Source organism: Propithecus coquereli, unplaced genomic scaffold (genome assembly GCF_000956105.1).
Source record: "Propithecus coquereli isolate 6110/MARCELLA unplaced genomic scaffold, Pcoq_1.0 Scaffold763, whole genome shotgun sequence".
Classification (NCBI taxonomy): Eukaryota; Metazoa; Chordata; class Mammalia; order Primates; family Indriidae; genus Propithecus; species Propithecus coquereli.
Genome location: NW_012153763.1, coordinates 199,296 through 217,453, shown reverse-complemented (window position 1 = coordinate 217,453; position 18,158 = coordinate 199,296). Strand labels below are relative to the sequence as shown.

The 18,158-nt window shown below is 63.8% G+C and overlaps 1 protein-coding gene across 1 annotated transcript in view; it reads left to right on the top strand.

Moving 5' to 3' along the window:
- KIF1A (kinesin family member 1A) overlaps window positions 1-18,158 on the top strand; it is a 98,033-nt gene that overhangs the window by 18,858 nt on the left and 61,017 nt on the right. The window contains exons 2-10 of the mRNA XM_012662424.1: window positions 4,969-5,121; window positions 10,539-10,615; window positions 11,468-11,647; window positions 12,109-12,174; window positions 12,581-12,759; window positions 14,365-14,476; window positions 15,835-15,912; window positions 16,572-16,637; window positions 17,350-17,367. Coding sequence (XP_012517878.1) covers window positions 5,016-5,121; window positions 10,539-10,615; window positions 11,468-11,647; window positions 12,109-12,174; window positions 12,581-12,759; window positions 14,365-14,476; window positions 15,835-15,912; window positions 16,572-16,637; window positions 17,350-17,367 — 882 coding nt within the window. The 5' untranslated portion in view covers window positions 4,969-5,015. The remainder of the gene's footprint in view (window positions 1-4,968; window positions 5,122-10,538; window positions 10,616-11,467; window positions 11,648-12,108; window positions 12,175-12,580; window positions 12,760-14,364; window positions 14,477-15,834; window positions 15,913-16,571; window positions 16,638-17,349; window positions 17,368-18,158) is intronic.

The following is an 18,158-nucleotide window of genomic DNA, read 5'->3' as shown; positions in this document are numbered from 1 at the left end:
ATCAACTTGTTATTCATTATTTTTGTACGTTTTAAATGGTTGCCCCAGCAATTACAACACGTGTCCTTGTCAAATGATTCCTTTTACCGCTTACGTGACGATGTCGAAACCTTGCAACCTCGTTTTCGGCTTCCATTATTTCTGCCGAGAAGTCAACTGTCAATCTTATTTTTGCTCCTTTAAAGGTTACGTGTCTTTTCTTTTTCTGGCTGATTTTAAGATCTTTCCCTTCACCTGTGGTACTCAGCAGTCTTGTACGACATACTTCAGTTTTCTGTGTGTGTACCCTGCTTGGTGTTTGCCGAACTCCTTGAATCTGGGGCTGCTATACGTAAGCGGTTTTAGACAATTCGTGGGAATTGTCTTTTAAAATATTGCTTTTCCCGTCTTAGTCCATTCAGGCTGCTGTAACGAAACACCACGCACTGGGTGGCTTTTAACAACAGAAATCTACTTCTCATGCTGCGGAGGCTGGAAGTCCAAGACCCGGGCAGATTTGGTGACTTCTTGCTGTGTCCGCACACGCCGGAAGGGGCGAGGGGTCCCTCTTGGGCCCCTTTAACCAGGGCATTAATACCCTCGCGAGGGCTCCATCCTCACGACCTCGTCACCGCTCAAAGGCCCCACCCGCTATGACCCCCGGCGGGGGGACGTGACTTTTGGGCAGGGCACAAGCACTCGGACCGTCCATTGCTGCTCCTTTTAGATTCTGGTTGTGTGCATCTTAGACCACTTCACTGCGTCTCAAATTTTTCTGACTCTCACATCTGTGTTTTTGATTCTTTTTAGCCTGTTTTTAAATTTTCTATATTTTCTATTACATGTCCTCTAGTTCTTGGGTCCCAGCCACTGGGCTGAGGATGGGTACCAGTCTGTGGCCTGTTGGGGACGGGGCCATGGAGCTTTGCCATCCACCCCCTACCCCGTGGAAAAATTGTCTTCCATGGAACTCAGGAACTGGAGGGCGCAGCAGGACGGAGCGGTGGGCGAGTGAGGGTCCGCATGGCCGCTCCCCGTCGCTCGCATCACCACCCGAGCGCTGCCTGCAGCCGCGCCGTCCGTGGAAAAACTGTCTTCTGTGAAACCGGTCCCTGATGCCAAAAAGGTCAGGGACCTCTGCCCTAGTTTATCGACGCTGCCTGCAGCTGTGTCCAATCTCGTGAGCTCCTAATTTCAGTTACTGTGTTTCTCAGGTCTAGAATTTCCATCTGATTCTTTTGCCTAGTTTCCAATCCTCTGGTACAATTCTCTCTTTTTCCATTTATTTTCTCCATCCTTTTTTCTCTTATTTTGAACATATTAGTCATGGTTGTTTTAAAGTCCTTGTTTAATAACTCCTATATCTAGACAATGTGTAGGTATTCTTCTTCTTCGTCTTGTTTTTTTTTTTGTCACCTGGGCTAGAGTGCCGTGGTGTCAGCCAAGCTCACCGCAGCCTCAAACTCCTGGGCTCAAGCCATCCTCCTGCCTCAGCCTCCCGAGTAGCTGGGGCTACAGGTGTGAGCCATTATGCCTGGCTAATTTTTTCTATTTATGATAGAGACGGGGTCTTGCTCTTGCCCAGGCTGGTCTCGAACTCCTGAGCTCAAGTGATCCTCCCGCCTTGGCCTCCCTGAGTGCTAGGATTACAGGTGTGAGCCACTGTGCCTGGCCTGCTATGCTTCTTTTTTTCCTGTTTTTCTTTGCTTTCTTTTTCCTCTTTGTTTTTGATCGTAGAGCCTTTCTCTTTTCATACCTCGTAAGTTTTGATTCAATGCCGACATTGCCGTCAAAGCGTGCGGAGGCTGCAGGTGCCATGCGCCGTCCTCGATGGTTCCCTTTCCCTTCCAGGCAGCTGGCGTGACGCTGATCCCTGACTCCGGCCGAGACTAGGCTGAGTCAGGGCAGGCTGTGGCCTGCGCAGGCTCCTCCCGCCTGTGGCTCTGTCCCGCGTCAGGCCCCGGTGTGACGGCTGGGGACCCTTGTCCTCACATCCTGGTTCCTCAGCACCTGGATGCCGCAGAGTCCTTCGGTTTTCAGAGGCTTTCTACTTGGGTTTTTAAAATTCCACCCTTCATACCTTCGGAATTTGGCCAGCATCTTAGGGAAAGAGCTGGCCGTTAGTTCATCTAGTTCCTCCCGCTCCTCTCGGAGATGTCGGCGTCTCAAGTTGACTCCTCTTGGCCAAAAGCTGGCAGCCGCCTCCGTCCCTCAGCAACGGCCTCTGTCTGCGAAGACTGCAGACTCCAGCCTCTTGCCCCGTGCCCGGAATGCAAACGCGCCAGGGAGGCGTGTGCGGAATGTCTCTGTCTGCGCAGCCCCTCCCCGAGCACCGCCCACGCCGCACTGCGTCCCCGCGCTGCGGCCCCTGCCTCGCCTGTCTCCAGCCCCTCGGCTGCGCGTGGGGGGGGGGGCGCTGCCCAGCAAGGCCGCCCCCGCTCCTTGCACTTCACCTTAAGCACGGTGCCCGCCCCGGAGCCCGACAGAGACCGCTGTGTGCTCTCGCCCTGCTTTTAAAGGTCGAGTGCTGGCTTTGTGTTTCAGTGTGTCGTGCAGACAGTGGTCCCAGTTCCTGCCTTGCCCCGGGCCCTGAAGTGCTGCCTTTCCGTTATTGGATGCGCACGCGCGCGCGCGCGTGTGTGTGTGTGTGTGTGTGTGTGTGTGTATGTATGGTGTGTATGGTGTATCTATGGTGTATGTATGATGTGTGTGTGTATGTATGGTGTGTGTGGTGTATGTATGGTATGTGTGGTGTGTGTATGGTGTGTGGTGTGTATGGGGTGTGTGGGGCGTGTGGTGTATGGTGTGTATGGTGTGTGTGGTGTATGGTGTGTATGGTGTATGTATGGTGTATGTATGATGTGTGTGGTGTATGGTGTGTATGGTGTGTGTGGGCTCTGTGTGTGTCTGTGCCCGTCCGTCGTGGACCTGCGCAGGCCGCTCCCAGACGTGGAAATGGCTGCCGGTCTGCAGGACGTGTGGCGGCCGGCTGGGGATGTTTCCCCGTCTTTGTTCTGATTTTTCAAAATTCTCTCGTTCTGCCAGATTCCGTTGACAACCCTGTTGGAATATTTTGCTTATTGGAATTGCACTGAATATATAATATATAGCTAAATTTGGGGAGATCCGAAATTGTGCAATGTTAAATTGAACATCTGTTTTCATAAATATTTTTTTCATTTCTGATTATTTCCTCTGTCAGTGCGGGGACTCCTTAGTCGACGGACGTAAGCCTCTGCAAAGGCGGAGGTGGGCTGCTCATTCCTGCCTTGCGCTCCCAGGGGCCCACGAGCTTCCCTCTTCCTCCCAACCTGGCTGGAATGTCTGAAGATTTTTTTCCAGTTTCGAAAGTGCAGAGATTTTTCAACGTCAGGAAACACCTCTCAGAGAGGTGGGTCCCTCTGTCCAGTCCCGGGTGGTCACTCGTGGACATGAGCAGATGGAACAGCAATGGAGGGCGTGGAGTGTAGACGCAGCTGCACCTGCTGGCCGCGAGGGGCTGTGCTGCGGCCGGCCACGAGCCCAGCCACGTCGGGGACTCGTCTGCCCTGAGTGTAGGGGGGTCTGGAGCTTCTCCCTGCCCTGTAGCTGTCTGCCCGGGGCCCAGCCCTGCTCCTTGTCCAGCCTGTCCTGCGGGGGAACCCTGGGGAGCCAGGGGACTGGCCCGGGCTGGGTCTGGGAGTCAGAGCTGAGTCCGCACTGGCCCAGGCCCCGCTGTGGTCCCCTCTCCATCTGCGGACAGGCCCCTCCTGCTCCTGGTCCCGGGGTCCCCAGGGAGCAGCCAGAGGTGCTCAGGCCCCTGTCCCGTCTTCACGGGCGGAGGCAGAAGCTCGCCTTTTCAGAAGGGCGTTTCGTGGAATGTCAGTGTGGAAGGGCTTCATAGAGACCACCCAGCCTTTGCTCTACTTGGATGCCTCCCATGACAGGGGCCTCACCACGTAGTGAGTGCCCACGATCCTTTTGGACAGCTCTAGGCGGGAGCCCTGAGAGTTCCTCTTCACGCCAGGCTGAACGAGTCGGTTTCCTGGAGCTCTGCCCATTCCGTAGCCATCACGTCTGTGACCTGGGCCTCTCTCTTCCTGCCGGGACCCCTGTCCTCCAGACCCCACGTCCTCCTTGGGTGACAACCACGGCGTCTGGCAGGGTGCCCTGGAAAGGCTTTCAAAGGGGCTGCTCCACCGTCGTTTTGTGGGAATGTTCGGCAGCCTTCCTCGGAGTCCCGGGACCCAAGAGGCAAAATCACTTTGGGGCCATCGACCTCAGCCCTGTCACTCCACAGATCTGTAAACCGAGGCCCAGGGAGCTAAAGCACACCGCCGGGCAAAGGCAGGACCAGGGCCAGGCCCCGCTCCTGGCTTGTGCAGATTTGTGGTGATTTGAAGGTTGCTTCTCCTTGGCGTGAGGCAGGAACATTCCGCTTGTCCTTTTTCATGAATTGTGCTGAAATGTAGGCTTCCGCCACGTCGCCTGGGGCCGTCTGCCCCATTCTTTTGATTTCCGAGTAAAGTTCTTTGCTGCTGATTCGGAACCGTGTTCCTGCTGGGACGGAGGTGGGCTTGGACGTTCCGGAACACTGCTCCTTTGTACGACATCCTTGATGTTTTGGCCTTGAACCAGCGCTCGCTCAGGGGGCCTGGCACCGACCTGGCGTGGAGCCCCCAGGTCTGTGTCCTCAGGGGAGGCCCCTCCGGAGGCGCTTGCCCCGGGTTTGAAGGTCACCGACACGGCACGGCAGGGCTGGTTCTGGTTTGCGGTGTTGGGTTCTAGCTCTCCAGGCTGGCCGGGCTGGGTTCCACTGGTCCTGTTGGCTTTCTGCTTTCTAGAACTCGTGCCATCTGTCACCTGCGGCTGCCCCTCTCTTCCCTCGTCCTGTGATGGATGCCCCGTGCTTGCGTCATGTGGTTGGGTTTGGAGGGGCGTGGAGACAGCCAGAGCACTGGTCCCGCCTCTTCGGAGACAGTTTCTAACTCGCTTTTCCTTTTCCCCAAGGTGTCCCCACCCTCGCTGCCACCGAGTGACCGACGAAGGCCGCGGAGATGGCCGGGGCTTCGGTGAAGGTGGCGGTGCGTGTCCGCCCCTTCAATTCCCGGGAAATGAGCCGAGACTCCAAGTGCATCATTCAGATGTCCGGAAGCACCACCAGTGAGTACTGGCCTGATTGCCTCGGCGCCGGGCACTTGGGCCGCTGCGCCTCCCGGCTGGACTCCGCAGCCCACTTGGCCCGGCCCCGGGAGTGACGTCCCCCTCCCCGTCAACGGTGCGCTGGGGGCCTGCGGCCGCCGTGACAGATGGGCACAGCTGGAGGGCTTACAGAAACAGGAGTTTATCCTCACAGTTCTGGAGGCCGGAAGTCCAAAAGCGAGGGGTCAGCAGGCTTCACCCCCGAGATTCTAGGGAGGACCCTCCCCACCTTGCCAGACCCACGTGGCCGCCGCTGTCTTGGCTTGTGGCTGCATCTCCAGCCTCTGGCTCCATCGGCACGTGGCCCCTCCCGTGTCTCTGTGTCTATGTGGCCTTTTTATACGGACACCCGTCATTGCATTTAGGCCCACGCCAGGGTGGGGAGCCTGCGGCCTCAGGCCACGTGTGACCCTGCAAGACCCCCCCCACATGTGGCCCCGCGACTAAATCCGAACTTCACAGAGCACATCCCTTTGCTAAAGGTCTGAGGTTCCCAGGGGACGTGAGTTTTGGGGGGATGCCATTCAAACCGGTATGCACGGATGTGATTTTTCATTTTATTTCCGCTGCTGTAGGGTTTTAAGTTTTTTCCTTTTGTCTGTTCCTTTGCTTTGTTTCTCGTTGTAAGTCATCTCCGACCTCCAACAAGTGGGAGGCCCGGAGCAGACGTAGTGAATGGGGAGGAGGGTGGGAAGGCAATTGTGAGGAGGCCGGAAGGACGGAACCGCGCCGGTGCCTTCAGCACGCGGGATTCAGCCGCTGGAGGCGGCAGAGAGAGCGCTGGCCCCCTTTGCTATAGACTTTCTCGTTGACGTGCAACAGACATCCAGAAAGGTGGACACACCCCGCATGCAGCTCTGGGAATTCTCACCGCGTGAGCACCCCAGGGTCGGCAGCGCCCACACCGACAGGCAGGCTTAGCCGCACTGGTCCCTGAAAGGGGAGCCATCGGCCGGGCGCGGTGGCTCACGCCTGTAATCCTAGCTCTCTGGGAGGCCGAGGCAGGCGGATTGTTTGAGCTCAGGAGTTCGAGACCAGCCTGAGCAAGAGTGAGACCCCGTCTCTACTAAAAATAGAAAGAAATTAATCGGACAACTAAAAATATATAGAAAAAACTAGCCGGGCATGGTGGCACATGCCTGTAGTCCCAGCTACTCCGGAGGCTGAGGCAGGAGGATCGCTTGAGCCCAGGAGTTTGAGGTTGCTGTGAGCTAAGATGACGCCACGGCACTCTAGCCCAGGCAACACAGTGAGACTCTGTCTCAAAAAAAAAAAAAAAGGGAAGCCGTCACCTGTGCTAACGCCGTCGGTCAGGTGGGCTCAGCTGGGGGCCAGGTAAAGTGAACCAGTGCTGGAGTCGTCTCTGCTGGTCGACAGCGGCCCCAGATCTTGGCGTCTCAGAGCAGGAACGGGTCCTTCTCCCTCCCAGCCCTGTGGTCGACGGGGCTCAGCCGGGCGGTGTGTGCTCCGGCTGTCGTGGCCCCAGCTGCACCGAACCGTGGCGCCAACAGCACCCGGTGCTCTGGGTGTTGACAACAGAGCCCACACCCCCCTTGTCTGTTATCTGCCGGGTTTCGGGGGGCGGGCGCCGAAGGGAAGGACACTCAGGTCTGGTGGAAGCTGCTGCCCTAGGCTTGGTCTCCCGGGCCTATGGGAGGTGAGGATTTGGGTGTCTTCGAGAATGTTCTGGGCATGTCAGGGCCTGTGGAGGTGGAGTCTGGGCTGGGCGTGATCCTTCCGGAAGCCCGTGGAGCTCCGTGGCTCTTTGTCACGCTGTGGGCAGGCAGAGGCGGCCCTGCCTAAGTCCAGGGTGGGGCTGTGGGGCAGGAGCCCGCTGCGCCCTTGGGTGTCATCCTGCCCGTTACGGACGGTTTTGGTCTTGCCTGTTTGGACCCTGAGACAAGGTTTGGGGGCCAAGAGTTTATTTAGGTGGCGGTCCCAGGATGCACTGTGGGGGGGTGCAGAGGTCGGGGAGGAAGCTGACAGAGGGGCGTGGGGGCTTAGCCTCGCTGGACCGTCTGACAAGCAGAGCGCACCTCCCGTTACCCTGCCTGGCAGGCCGAGCGCTTGCCCAACGGCGCCCGCCGCGGCGGTGATGCTGGCCTGGCCCTTTGAGGCCAGAGAAAGTGCAAGTGGTGTGACCCTTGCCTCAGAGTGGGGAGCCAGAGGATGCGCAGGGGCCGCGACCCCAGGTGTGAGCTGTGACTCCAGGTGGGGGCCGCGACCCCAGGTGTGAGCTGTGAACCCAGGTGTGAGCTGTGACCCCAGGTGGGAGCCGCGACCCCGGGTGGGCGGGGCCCTGAGAAGGCCTGCCTGGCGTGCACTCGCCGTGGGAGGGAGGCTGGGGGCCTGTCGGTGAGTGCTGGAGGAGGTGGGGGGGGGGCGGCCTGGTCAGCCTGCACAGCCTGCCCTGCCTGGGCGGACACGCTCCCGGAGTCTCAGAGCGCGAGGAGAGGCCGGGACTCCAAGGCGCGCCACTGCAGGCCTCCGGACACCACCCCGCTGGGGGTCGGGGCTGTACAGGCGTGTTTGGGGGACACATTCAGCCCCAAGCAGGCTGCTGGGGGGAGCCGGCTCAAAACAGCCCGTCCTGCGGCTCCGCTGACGTCCTCTCACCCCCTTTCGGTGCCTCCTGCTCTGGCTTTGGGCTTTGTCCTCCCCTGGGTGGCGGCCCCTGTGCAGCCGGAGCAGAGCCTGGCGTGGGGCCCGCCCAGGGCCTGGCTGCCTGGTGGGCGGGGATGGGGCCTCTGAATGAGCAGGGACTGGGCCCAGCCCCGCGGCCCGAGAGACTGCCTGCTCACTCTTCACGCCGCAGGAGGAGGGACTCAGGACCCTGCGAGGGAGGCCCTTTCTCCAGCTGGGTCGGCTCCTCCCAGGGAGAAGCTGCGGCTGCGGGAGGGGAGGGGTGGCCCGTCGCCCACAGGCCCTGGGGGACCCTTTCCAGGGCTGGAGGTGCAGGTGGATGGCCAGGCCTGGGGGGTCCCGGCTTCCAGTCTGTCCTGGAACCTGGGGAGAGGATGTCCCCTCTGGAGCTGGGAGCCCACCTGTGGTGACAGAGGGTGGGGGAGGGGCTGGGGGCACGGGACAGGCAGGTCCGAGGGACCCTGCCGGGTGTTCCTGTGGCACACTCTCCCCGTGGACCACTTGCAGCGTGGGGCCATGACCTGCCCGGGTCCCCCTCGCTGTCCACAGACCCTGCCCTCCCGGGATCCTCGGGCTGCACCTGTGCTGTGTACCCGGGAGGCCCCACCTCGGCGCTCAGGCCCACACGGCGCACGAGCACCTCAGCCCCAGGCTCCGTCAGAGCACGGTCTGTGCCCCCGGGCTGGGCACGTGCAAGCCAGGAGCCCCGGGCCAGGGTGTGGGTAGGACCAGGCTCTCGGGAGGGGGCAGAGGCAGGTGTTGGTGGTGTGAGCAGGGGCCCTACCCTCTTTGTGGAGCCCCCCAGGCCCCAGCTCGGGGGCTGCACTCAGGACGGCGCAGTGATTGCTGTTCCCACGGCGCCAGCATTTTCTGCGCTCAGGGTTCTGGCGGCTGTGCGTGGCGCTGTCACCCGGGTCCCAGCAGGAGTCGAAACCAGGGCAGCCCACTCTCCGGGGGGCAGCATGGACGTGGCCCCCTTGTGGCTCTGAGGACGGGGCTGTGCTGGGTCACCCGCCCCCTCCTGCTGGTCTCCAGGGGTGCCGGGCTTGCCCTGAACTCCCTAGGCCAGGGTCTGGGCCAGGCGGCGCCCAAGGCTGGGCCAGCCCTGTGCTGTCAGCAGGGAGCTTGGCCGGAGCCAGCGGCCCAGGTGCCTGCCGCAGAGCCACGGAGCACAGGGCAGCGGCCGCGGGTGGTCAGGCAGACGGGCACGGCTTCCTGGGGCCGTGTGACGAAGCACCACGAATGGCAGAAACGTGTTGGCTCGCGGGTCTGGAGGCCCGAAGTCCGGGATCAAGGTGTCAGCAGGGTCGGTTCTTCCCAGCTGTGAGGGAATCTGTGCTGGCTTCTCTCCAGCTCCTGGCAGTTGCTGCAACCTCTGGCTCTCCTTGGCTTGCAGCAGCCTCACCCTGGTCTCTGCCTTCACGTCCTCGTGGCCTCCTCCTGGGGTGGGTGTCTGTCCCTGAACTCCCCTTTCTGCAAGGACACCCGTCCCACCGGGTCAGGGCCCCCCGCGGAGTAGGACCTCATCTCAGCTGGCTGTCTGCGGGGACCCTCTCTCCAAATCAGGTCACGCTCTGAGATTCGGGGGTTAGAACTTCAGCGTATGAATTTCAAGGGACACAGTTTGTAACTGGGGGATTCTTCCTCTCCTGGGTGACGGCAGCAGGTCACCCTGGGCACTCGCCGGTGGGGAGGGTGTGGCTGTCCCCGAGGCTGTGCTGTGCCCCAGCCCCTGCCTGAGAGGGAAGCCAGTCCCAGGGATGGACAGACGTGGACTTCGTGTCCAAGCAGGGGGTGACGAGGGTCCGGTCTCCCAGGTGGCCCCAGAGCCAGGACTGGCCGTGCGCTTCCTGGGTGGGAAAACTCAGGAATGGGTTTGCCTCTGGCCTGGAGGGGCCTCCGTGAGCACAGACGTTCCCGGCTCAGACAGTGCTCCAGGCAGCGGGTCCTTCTGTCTGGCTGCTGAGGACATGCTGTCTGCCGGGTCCAGACCTGTCCAGGGCCTGGGAAGTGCTGGGGACTAGGGTGGGAGGTAGCAGGTGGGGTGGGGGCTCCTGGGACGCACCGTGGGTGACGGCCTCATCGCTCATTCTGGAATTTGTTCCTGGTCTGAGGAATGGACATTCTGTGAGGCTGCAGCCTGCCCAGGTGCCCGGGATTGGGCTGGAAGCTCGGTGGAGGCGGGGGGAGGAGGGGCTCGTGCAGAGGACAGTGCCTAAGAGCTGTGTTCATGGTAGCAAACCTAGAAAGAGCCTGACTATCCCCTGACAGGAGAACGAACAAGCTGTGGCGTCCCCTGCAACGGAACGCCCAGGACAGGAGTGTGACAGGATGCTCTGGCCTCCCCGGGCTTCTAGGCTTTGTGCAAGCAGAGCCGGAGCACGGCAGCCTGGGCAGGGCTGGGGGACCCCAGGGATGGGGTGGGGCCCAGTGTCTGCAAGGAGGATCCTCCCGGGCCACCTTCAGGGGCCCTCGGCCGGAGGACAGCGCCGAGCCCCGCAGGCTGGTGCCGCGACATCCTGGGGCATCGCGGGCAGCGGGTCCCCCACGAAGAGAGGGGCGGAGACGGCTCTTCTGCCTGGGAGTGGGGCACTGATCCCCTCCGGTTCTGGGGCCTGGCCTGTGGGGAGCCAGAGGCCCCTGAGGCCCACTTTCCCACCTCTGGGGGTGCAGACTGCAGCGGGCTGGGGTCCCTCTCAGCTCAGCGCTGACCACCACGCGCGTTCCCTCCGCAGCCATCGTCAACCCCAAACAGCCGAAGGAGACGCCCAAAAGCTTCAGCTTCGACTACTCCTACTGGTCACACACCTCGGTGAGCCAGGGCAGGGGCGAGGAGGCCGTGTGGACCTTGGGGGCCATCTCTGAGAGCATGCTCCCCTCTAATGGGGTGGGGACCCCACCCTGCTCCCCAGAAGGACACACGCTGGCCCCAGCGAGGCGGTGGCCAGGGCTGAGCTGTGTGTCCATCTGCTGCCGTCGCCACCTTCCCCAGACGTCCTGAACTCAGACTGTCCAACGCGGACCCTGCAGCCGCCGGGCACCAGGGCCGTGCATGCTGGGAGACCCAGGCTCCCTCCCTCCTCCCACGTCCAGTCCACGCGGGGCCGGCCCACCACCCACCACCCCCTGCATCCTTCCAGAAGGCACGAGCCCCCCACCCAAGCTCCTCATCTGCACGTCTCTGAGCGCCCCCCCCAGGAACAGCCCCAGGGCTCCCCACCTCCCCTGTCCAATCCTGCCTTCCTCCCGCGTGGCCCCGGCTGGCCGTGCTGCCCTCTCCCTAAAGCACCCTGCTGCCCTCGGGATCGGTCCAGACACCAGCCCGGCCTGGGGGTCCCTGGGTCTCTGACTCTGCTTCCTCCAGCCCTAGCTCTTGTCCCTCCCTCCACTGTCACACGGAGCGGACTTTGGTTTGTGTCCCACTGCCGGGCTCTTGCTGGGACGCCCTTCTGCCTGCCCGCTGGCCTCGATCAGCTGCTCTTCATCCCCCCCTTGTGACGCAGGGAGCCCCTCCTCCAGGAAGCCGCCCCAGGCGGGATTAGGGTGGGGGCAGGCGTCACTGCCCCCGGCACCCCGAGGCCTGGGCACCGCCTGGCTGCTTGGACAGGGCGGGCGGGGCCTCAGGCCCACGCAGCCTCCTGCAGCCGCCTCCCTCTGTCCCCAGCCCGAGGACATCAACTATGCCTCGCAGAAGCAGGTGTACCGGGACATCGGCGAGGAGATGCTGCAACACGCCTTCGAGGGCTACAACGTGTGCATCTTTGCCTACGGGCAGACGGGGGCCGGCAAGTCCTACACCATGATGGGCAAGCAGGAGAAGGACCAGCAGGGCATCATCCCGCAGGCACGCGGCCGGGGAGGGCGGTGGGCGCGTGAGGGCGGCCCGGCAGGCAGGGCAGGACCAGCTGAGGCCCGGGGACCCGGGCAGGCGCCCCAGAGCAGGCCCCAGGCAGCAGGGAGCCGGGTGGACAAGCGCATCGGGGGCAGGGGGAGCCACGCTGGGCCTGGGAGCAGGTTGCAGACCGCGGAGACCCGCCCCTTCCCTTCCGCAAGTGCTTAGCTCTGCTCCTGCTGGGGGAGGGCCCAGGCTGTCTGTGGGATGGCGGAGCCGGCCCTGTGCGCGCCCATGACCCCCAGAGAGGATTGGATCCCGGCCAGGGGACCCTGCGCTAAGAAGTAGTCGCGGCCCCTTGGCCCCGGCCTTCAAGCGCCTTTCCGTCGGCGCCCGCATCCTAAGGGTGCGCGAGGCGCTGGGGCAGCGGCCAGGGAGCAGCCCCTGCCTCACACTGTCCCCTCGGCCTGCAGCTCTGTGAGGACCTCTTCTCCCGGATCAACGACACCACCAACGACAACATGTCCTACTCCGTGGAGGTGGGTCCCCCCGCAGTCCTCGCGCGGGGCTGGGGAACTCCTGGGGTGGGCGGTCGCGCCGTGCTGACTGGCAGCAAGTCCCCACCACGGGTCTGGGCCCCAGCCTGTCACCCACCACGGGACACCCACACCCGAGAGCCCACGCCCGGCTGGGAGGCTCGCAGGGCACGGGGCGTGGGGCGGTCCTCCGTGTCTGTCGAGCGCCTCTTCCGTGCTGGGTGCGGGAACAGGCGCCGCGGGGCCTGGGCCTCACTGTGGCAGAGGTGGCCCCGCTGTGCACATGTCACAGAGCCCAGGATGGCCACGGCGAGGGAAGGCTGGTGACACCCCACCTCGCACACGCGTGTAGCTGGCTGGCCCCCTACGCCACCGCGGGGGCCCTGATGGCGCGGCCTCCACCCTACAGGTCAGCTACATGGAGATCTACTGTGAGCGCGTCCGTGACCTCCTGAACCCCAAGAACAAGGGCAACCTGCGCGTGAGGGAGCACCCGCTGCTGGGGCCCTACGTGGAGGACCTCTCCAAGCTGGCCGTCACCTCCTACAATGACATCCAGGACCTCATGGACTCAGGGAACAAGGCCAGGTGCGTGAGGGTGACTCCCTGTTCCCCTCCCCTCCCCGCCTGGCTGTGAGTCTTTCCTCCAAGGAAGCCGGCCCGGATTGCAGAATGGGGGATGGACACAGAAAGAAACACACAGACACACACAAGGACATACAAGACTGCAGTAGATAATTCTACCAGTCGCTTTATTATATAGTTTTTCTATGTCCGGCAGCTACTTCCTGGCACATGACTACCTTGGGCGTCTTGAGGAAACACATTTTCATTCCTTCCAGATGATTGCTTAAGGGAAGCAGATGTTTGCATCTTAACTTCTTGTATCTTAACTTCTTTATCTCATTACCCTATGCAGGACAATGAGATGCCTTGGCTTGTTTGCAAGACCCCAGGCGCTTGGTTATCTATCATAAAACTATCTGTCATGAGGAATAGTTCTGTTTGTCCAACAGGCCGTGTGCGGACCTGTTGACCTCTGGCGCCAAGGAGAGCACACCCAGTTTCGCTGACTCTGGGCTTAAGCCAATTTGCCCAGGGACGGCCCCTACACTGGGCACCTGTTGGTCTCCCGTGGGGTCTGTCTGGCGGCCCCGTGGAGATGTGGCCTCAGGTGCCTGAGACATTCAGGCACGTGGCAGCCTGCGGGAGGCCACGGCTCCCTTCTGTACAGGGGCCACTGTCACCTCCGCAGGGCTGCTCCTCCATGGGGACTCTCTGCCCTGCCGTGGAGGCGCCCTGGGGGTGCCAGCAGTGCCTATGGCAGCTGCCTCGGTGGGGCCGGTCTCGGTACCCGAGGGCGGCTGCTCTGCTGGGCCCAGGAGTCCAGAGACTGCGCGGGGGCCCTTGTGCCGGGAGCGGCACAGGTGTTGGGGACACGTGGGGAAGGGTCAGCGGTGCAGCTCTGCCGGCCACGAGCCGCTGCTGCCCTGGGCCTCCCGCCTGGGACGCCCTGGTCGTCATGACAACAGTGCCGCCCTTCTGCCACCTGGGACTCCCCAGAGGGTGAGGCGATCGCCCACGCCAGTCTTGGTTTCTGAGGTTTGGGTGTTGAGTGCCACCCACACCGCCTGCTGGCCCCCAGGGCGCTATTCCTGACACCCTGGCTGTGACCTGGCGGTGGGCTGCCGCGGGGCGCCGAGTGCCGGGAGACTCCCCTGAGGTCCCCGCAGGCCGGGGGCAGCGGGACCAGTTCCGGCCGCTGTCGGACAGCCCTGGGCTCTCCCCCAGGACTCGCGGCTGTGGGTGGGGCTCCCAGAGCGGCTGGCGCGGGCCGTGGCCTGGGATGGACATGGAAGCCCCGTCCCCTCCTGGGTGGGCTTTCCCACGTCGGGGCCCTGGGGGCTCCTGCCCAGCTGTGCGGCACCTGTGTTCCCTGGTCCCCCGGGAGCGGGACGCTCTCCCAGCCTCTGCGCCCCCGTATGCCAGGCGTGGGCTGGGCTGAGGATGCCACGGTGGGCAGGCGGGTGTGGGCCTCGCCCGAGCTCTGACGGGGGGTGCAGCCAGGGCCGGGCAGGGCAGCCAGGAGCCTGGGAGCCGATGCCACGGCCAGGTCCAGTGGGCGGCACCCCCAGTGACCATCATCCCCGACCACGGGACGCGGGTAACCACGTGTGGCTTCCTGTCCCTCAGGACCGTGGCAGCCACCAACATGAATGAGACCAGCAGCCGCTCTCACGCCGTCTTCAACATCATCTTCACCCAGAAGCGCCACGATGCAGAGACCAACATCACCACAGAGAAGGTGAGCGCACGGCCTTGGCAGGGGGTGGCACCTGCAGGCAGTGGCCGTGGTCAGGGTGTCAGGGCAGGACGAGGACGCCAAGCCAAATGGCCCAGTGAGGTGCGGGCGGTGTCCTCATGCTGGGCACCGGCCACCTCCTCTCAGCATGTGGGGCCACCAGGGTGTGGCAGGGACCCGAGCTGAGGGACCACGGTGGACCTGGGGTCTGGCTGTTTTGGGGGAGACTGTGGGGGCTGTGGAGGGGAGTCCCTAGTGCTGTCCCACAGTGCAGCCCCCGCAGGCCGGGGGACAGGATGAGACACAGCCACAGCTGGGTGGCCCTCAGAGGGTGGCAGTGACAGTGGGTAGTGCCTGCCACAGAGGTGGCGGGGGCCCTGGTGCAGGCTGGCAGGACATGGCCCCCCGACTCCGTCCAGAGAGCAGGGCCTCCTGGCGGGCGTGGCCTCCGCAGGCACGAAGGCAGGTCTGTGCCGAGCGCCGCCCCCATGCCCTCCCCACGCACCTCGGCGTCCTCAGTGGAGCAGGGGCGTCGTCTCCCGGGGCCTTATCCTAGACATCAGTCTTGAGGGCTTCCGGAAGGGCAGCGGGCAGGTGCCGAATCTCCCCGTCTCCGACTGGGACTCCCCGACACCCGCCGTCCAGGCCGACTCCTGGGGCCCCTCAGCCGCCTCCCGGCAGCGGGGTCCTCTCAGGACCCACCGAGGGGTGCAGGGCCCGGGTGAGGCCAGCGTCACTCAGTGCCAGGTGCAGGTCCCCATAGCCTGGCGCGTTCTCCCAACCACGGCCCCGCGCAGTGGTGCACGGAGGCTCCGGTGCAGGCTGCGGGCGGCTGGGGCCCTGAGCGGTCCCGCCAGTGTCCACGGCCTGTGCACACCGGGGCGAGTCCTGCCCTGCAGCTGCGGCTTGGGAGGGCCTGTGCCCCCTGGGACGCGCGTGACACCCCAGGAGGAGGCAGCCCTGCAGGGAGCCCGGCCAGTGCCGGGGACGCTGGGCCCGGCGGCGCCTGCGCGGCAGCTGAGCCGTGGCTGTGCCCTCTCTGGAGCTGGGTTCAAATCCCACCGCCGACGATGAGGGCTGTCTGTGGAGGTCAGGGACAGTGGCAGACGCGCCTCGCCGGCGCTGCAGGGAGTCAGTGCCGTGTGTGAAGGGTGCCCAGCGTGTGGAGGCAGCGTAGTGGGCACCAGGGCCACGCGGCCTCTTGGGGAAGGCGGCTTCGCACCTCACTCGGGTGAAGCGTGGAGAGGGCTGCAGACAGAGGTGCGGGGAGACTGCGGGGTCGGAGGCCACCCTGGCCATGGCGTCCCCAGCTGTGGCTTCGTGGTGTCTCCTGCGTCGGACACACTCACCCTGTCTTCCAGGTGAGCAAGATCAGCCTGGTGGACCTGGCGGGCAGCGAGCGGGCCGACTCCACGGGCGCCAAGGGCACGCGTCTCAAGGTAGGCTGGGCTGCAGGCCCCCCGGGTGCAGCGGCTCCTCTGCCCCCTTCACCCGGCTGGTGGGGTCCGGGGTCCCCGCCTGGCCCGCTGCGCCCGCTGCGGGTGGGAGGGCTCAGCCTGGGGCCGCAGGGGCGTGGGGACCCCCCAGGGTGAGCCTGGGCAGGGAGGTGGGGGGCACAGGCCGGGGCCTTAGGCCTCCAGCTCTGGGTGAACGAGGACAGACCAGCGGGAGGGTAGGACCTTCCGCGCCCTCACAGTGCCGGGGCCAGCGGTGCCTCGTTTCCCCGCAAAGGAGCGTGGGCCGCAAGGCGGCGGGGCCATGAGCCACGGGCCAGCGTCTGGGGAGACCCCACCCCCTGTCGAAACAGTCTCGGGTGTCAGGAGGGGGAGCGTTAACTCTCCCGACCCCTACTGTCAGGGGCTCTGGAAACGGTTCCGGCGGGGAGGTGTGGGCGGTCACCGGGGTTCTGATGCAGCCAAGGAGAAACGCTGGACCGACTGCTCTCCTCGGTGGGTGGGCTTCTGTCTGGCCTCTGACCCACGTCCTGGTGGCCCCAGAGGTCAGCAGTCAGGGCTGGTGGCCTCAGGCCCGGGGGATCGCTCTGGGGCAAGAGGCTTCCAAGGCCTCCTGACGTCCCCACCGTCCTCTCTGCACACAGGAGGGAGCCAACATCAACAAGTCCTTGACCACACTGGGGAAGGTCATCTCCGCTCTGGCGGAAATGGTGAGCTGGCTCCAGCTTCCAGGCCTAGACGGACGGGACGGACTGCGGCGGTGCTGGGAGCCTGTCATCCCTGTTCCCAGGCCCCGTCTGCGGCGAGGCCGCGGGGTCCAAGGGAAAGCCCAGAGAGCAGGGGAGCGTCACAAGGCTGGTGATGGAGCAGTGACCCTTGTCACTCCCTGGACCCTCAGTTTCCCTACCTGTAAAATGGGGATGTGTCACCTTGTTCACAGGGCCCGCCTGAGAGTTACCATGGGCCATGGTGAGCACGTTGGCTCACGTTCTGGAAGGGCAGGGCTGTGGTCAGCAATGACCGTGCTTGGTCCAGTCTTGTCCGTCCTCTGGGGGAGCCCATGGCCCTTGGAGGTGAGGGGCTGGGCTGGGGGTCATGCAGGACAAGCAGCACTGCCCACCCACCAAGACACCAGGCCTCAGGCCAGGGAAGGACACCTTCAGGAGACCCCACCCTGCTCTGAAATTGTCACGGGTGGAGCGGAGACCGCTGGGGGGTGGCAGCCTGGGAGGCCACACTGGCATTTGGCCTGTCAGGATCAGCTCCGGGTGGCCAGCCACGGCGGGCAGTGGGTGGTGGCATCCGGCATGAGCCCAGGCCCTGCCTGCTCCCTCGTCGTCTGGAGTCAGGCTGTGCCCCCTCCCCACACCCTGGGGCCCCAGCCCCGCTCCAGGTCCTCAGACTCTGTCTTTTCACTTTCAGGACTCTGGACCCAACAAGGTGAGCTGCTTTCCTCAGTCCCGAGGGGAGGGGGCTGGAAGCAGAGCGCCTCGGCCCTGGCTGTCCCCACGCGGGTCTCAGCGGTCGAAATCCCCCTCCGCTTGCTCAGACGCACGCGCTGAGCCTGCTCTGAGCCGGCCCTGGGCCAGCAGCTGGGCCGCGGTGCGCGATGCAGGTCTCTGGTCCGCAGCGGCGGGGAAGGAAACAGAAAAATAAGAACATAGTTACAAATCGGGATGGATTCTAGAAAGGGAAAAAATGGGCCGTGAGAGTGACCCGCTGGCGAGCCGCCTTCGGTGTGCGCGGACGGAAGGCTTCGCGGGGTGGCCTCAAGGCGGGCGCGGGGCGGCGCGGGGAAAGCGCGAGCTGCGTGCGGAGCCGTGAGAGCCGGCGTGCGGAGGGCGCGGAGCGTGCGCGTGGAGTGGGGGCGAGCACGCGAGGAGCAGCGTGGCATTGCTTGAGGACCTGGGAAAAGCGTTTGGGGAGATGCACGGGAGCTTCGTGACAGACTGCTGGGGACGCAGAGGAGTCACGTGAATTGTGTGCGGAACCGTCTGAGGGACTGCGAGGAACTGTGGCCTGTGAGGACCCACGTGGAACAGCGCGGGGGCCGCACGAGGAGCCATGTGTGGAACGTGCAAGGAACCATGTGTGAACGGCGCAGGGGCCGTGTGAGGAACCGTGTGTGGAACGTGCGAGGAACCGTGTGTGGACGGTGTGGGGGCCGCGTGAGGAACCGTGTGTGGAACGTATGAGGAACCGTGTGTGGACGGTGTGGGGGCCGCGTGAGG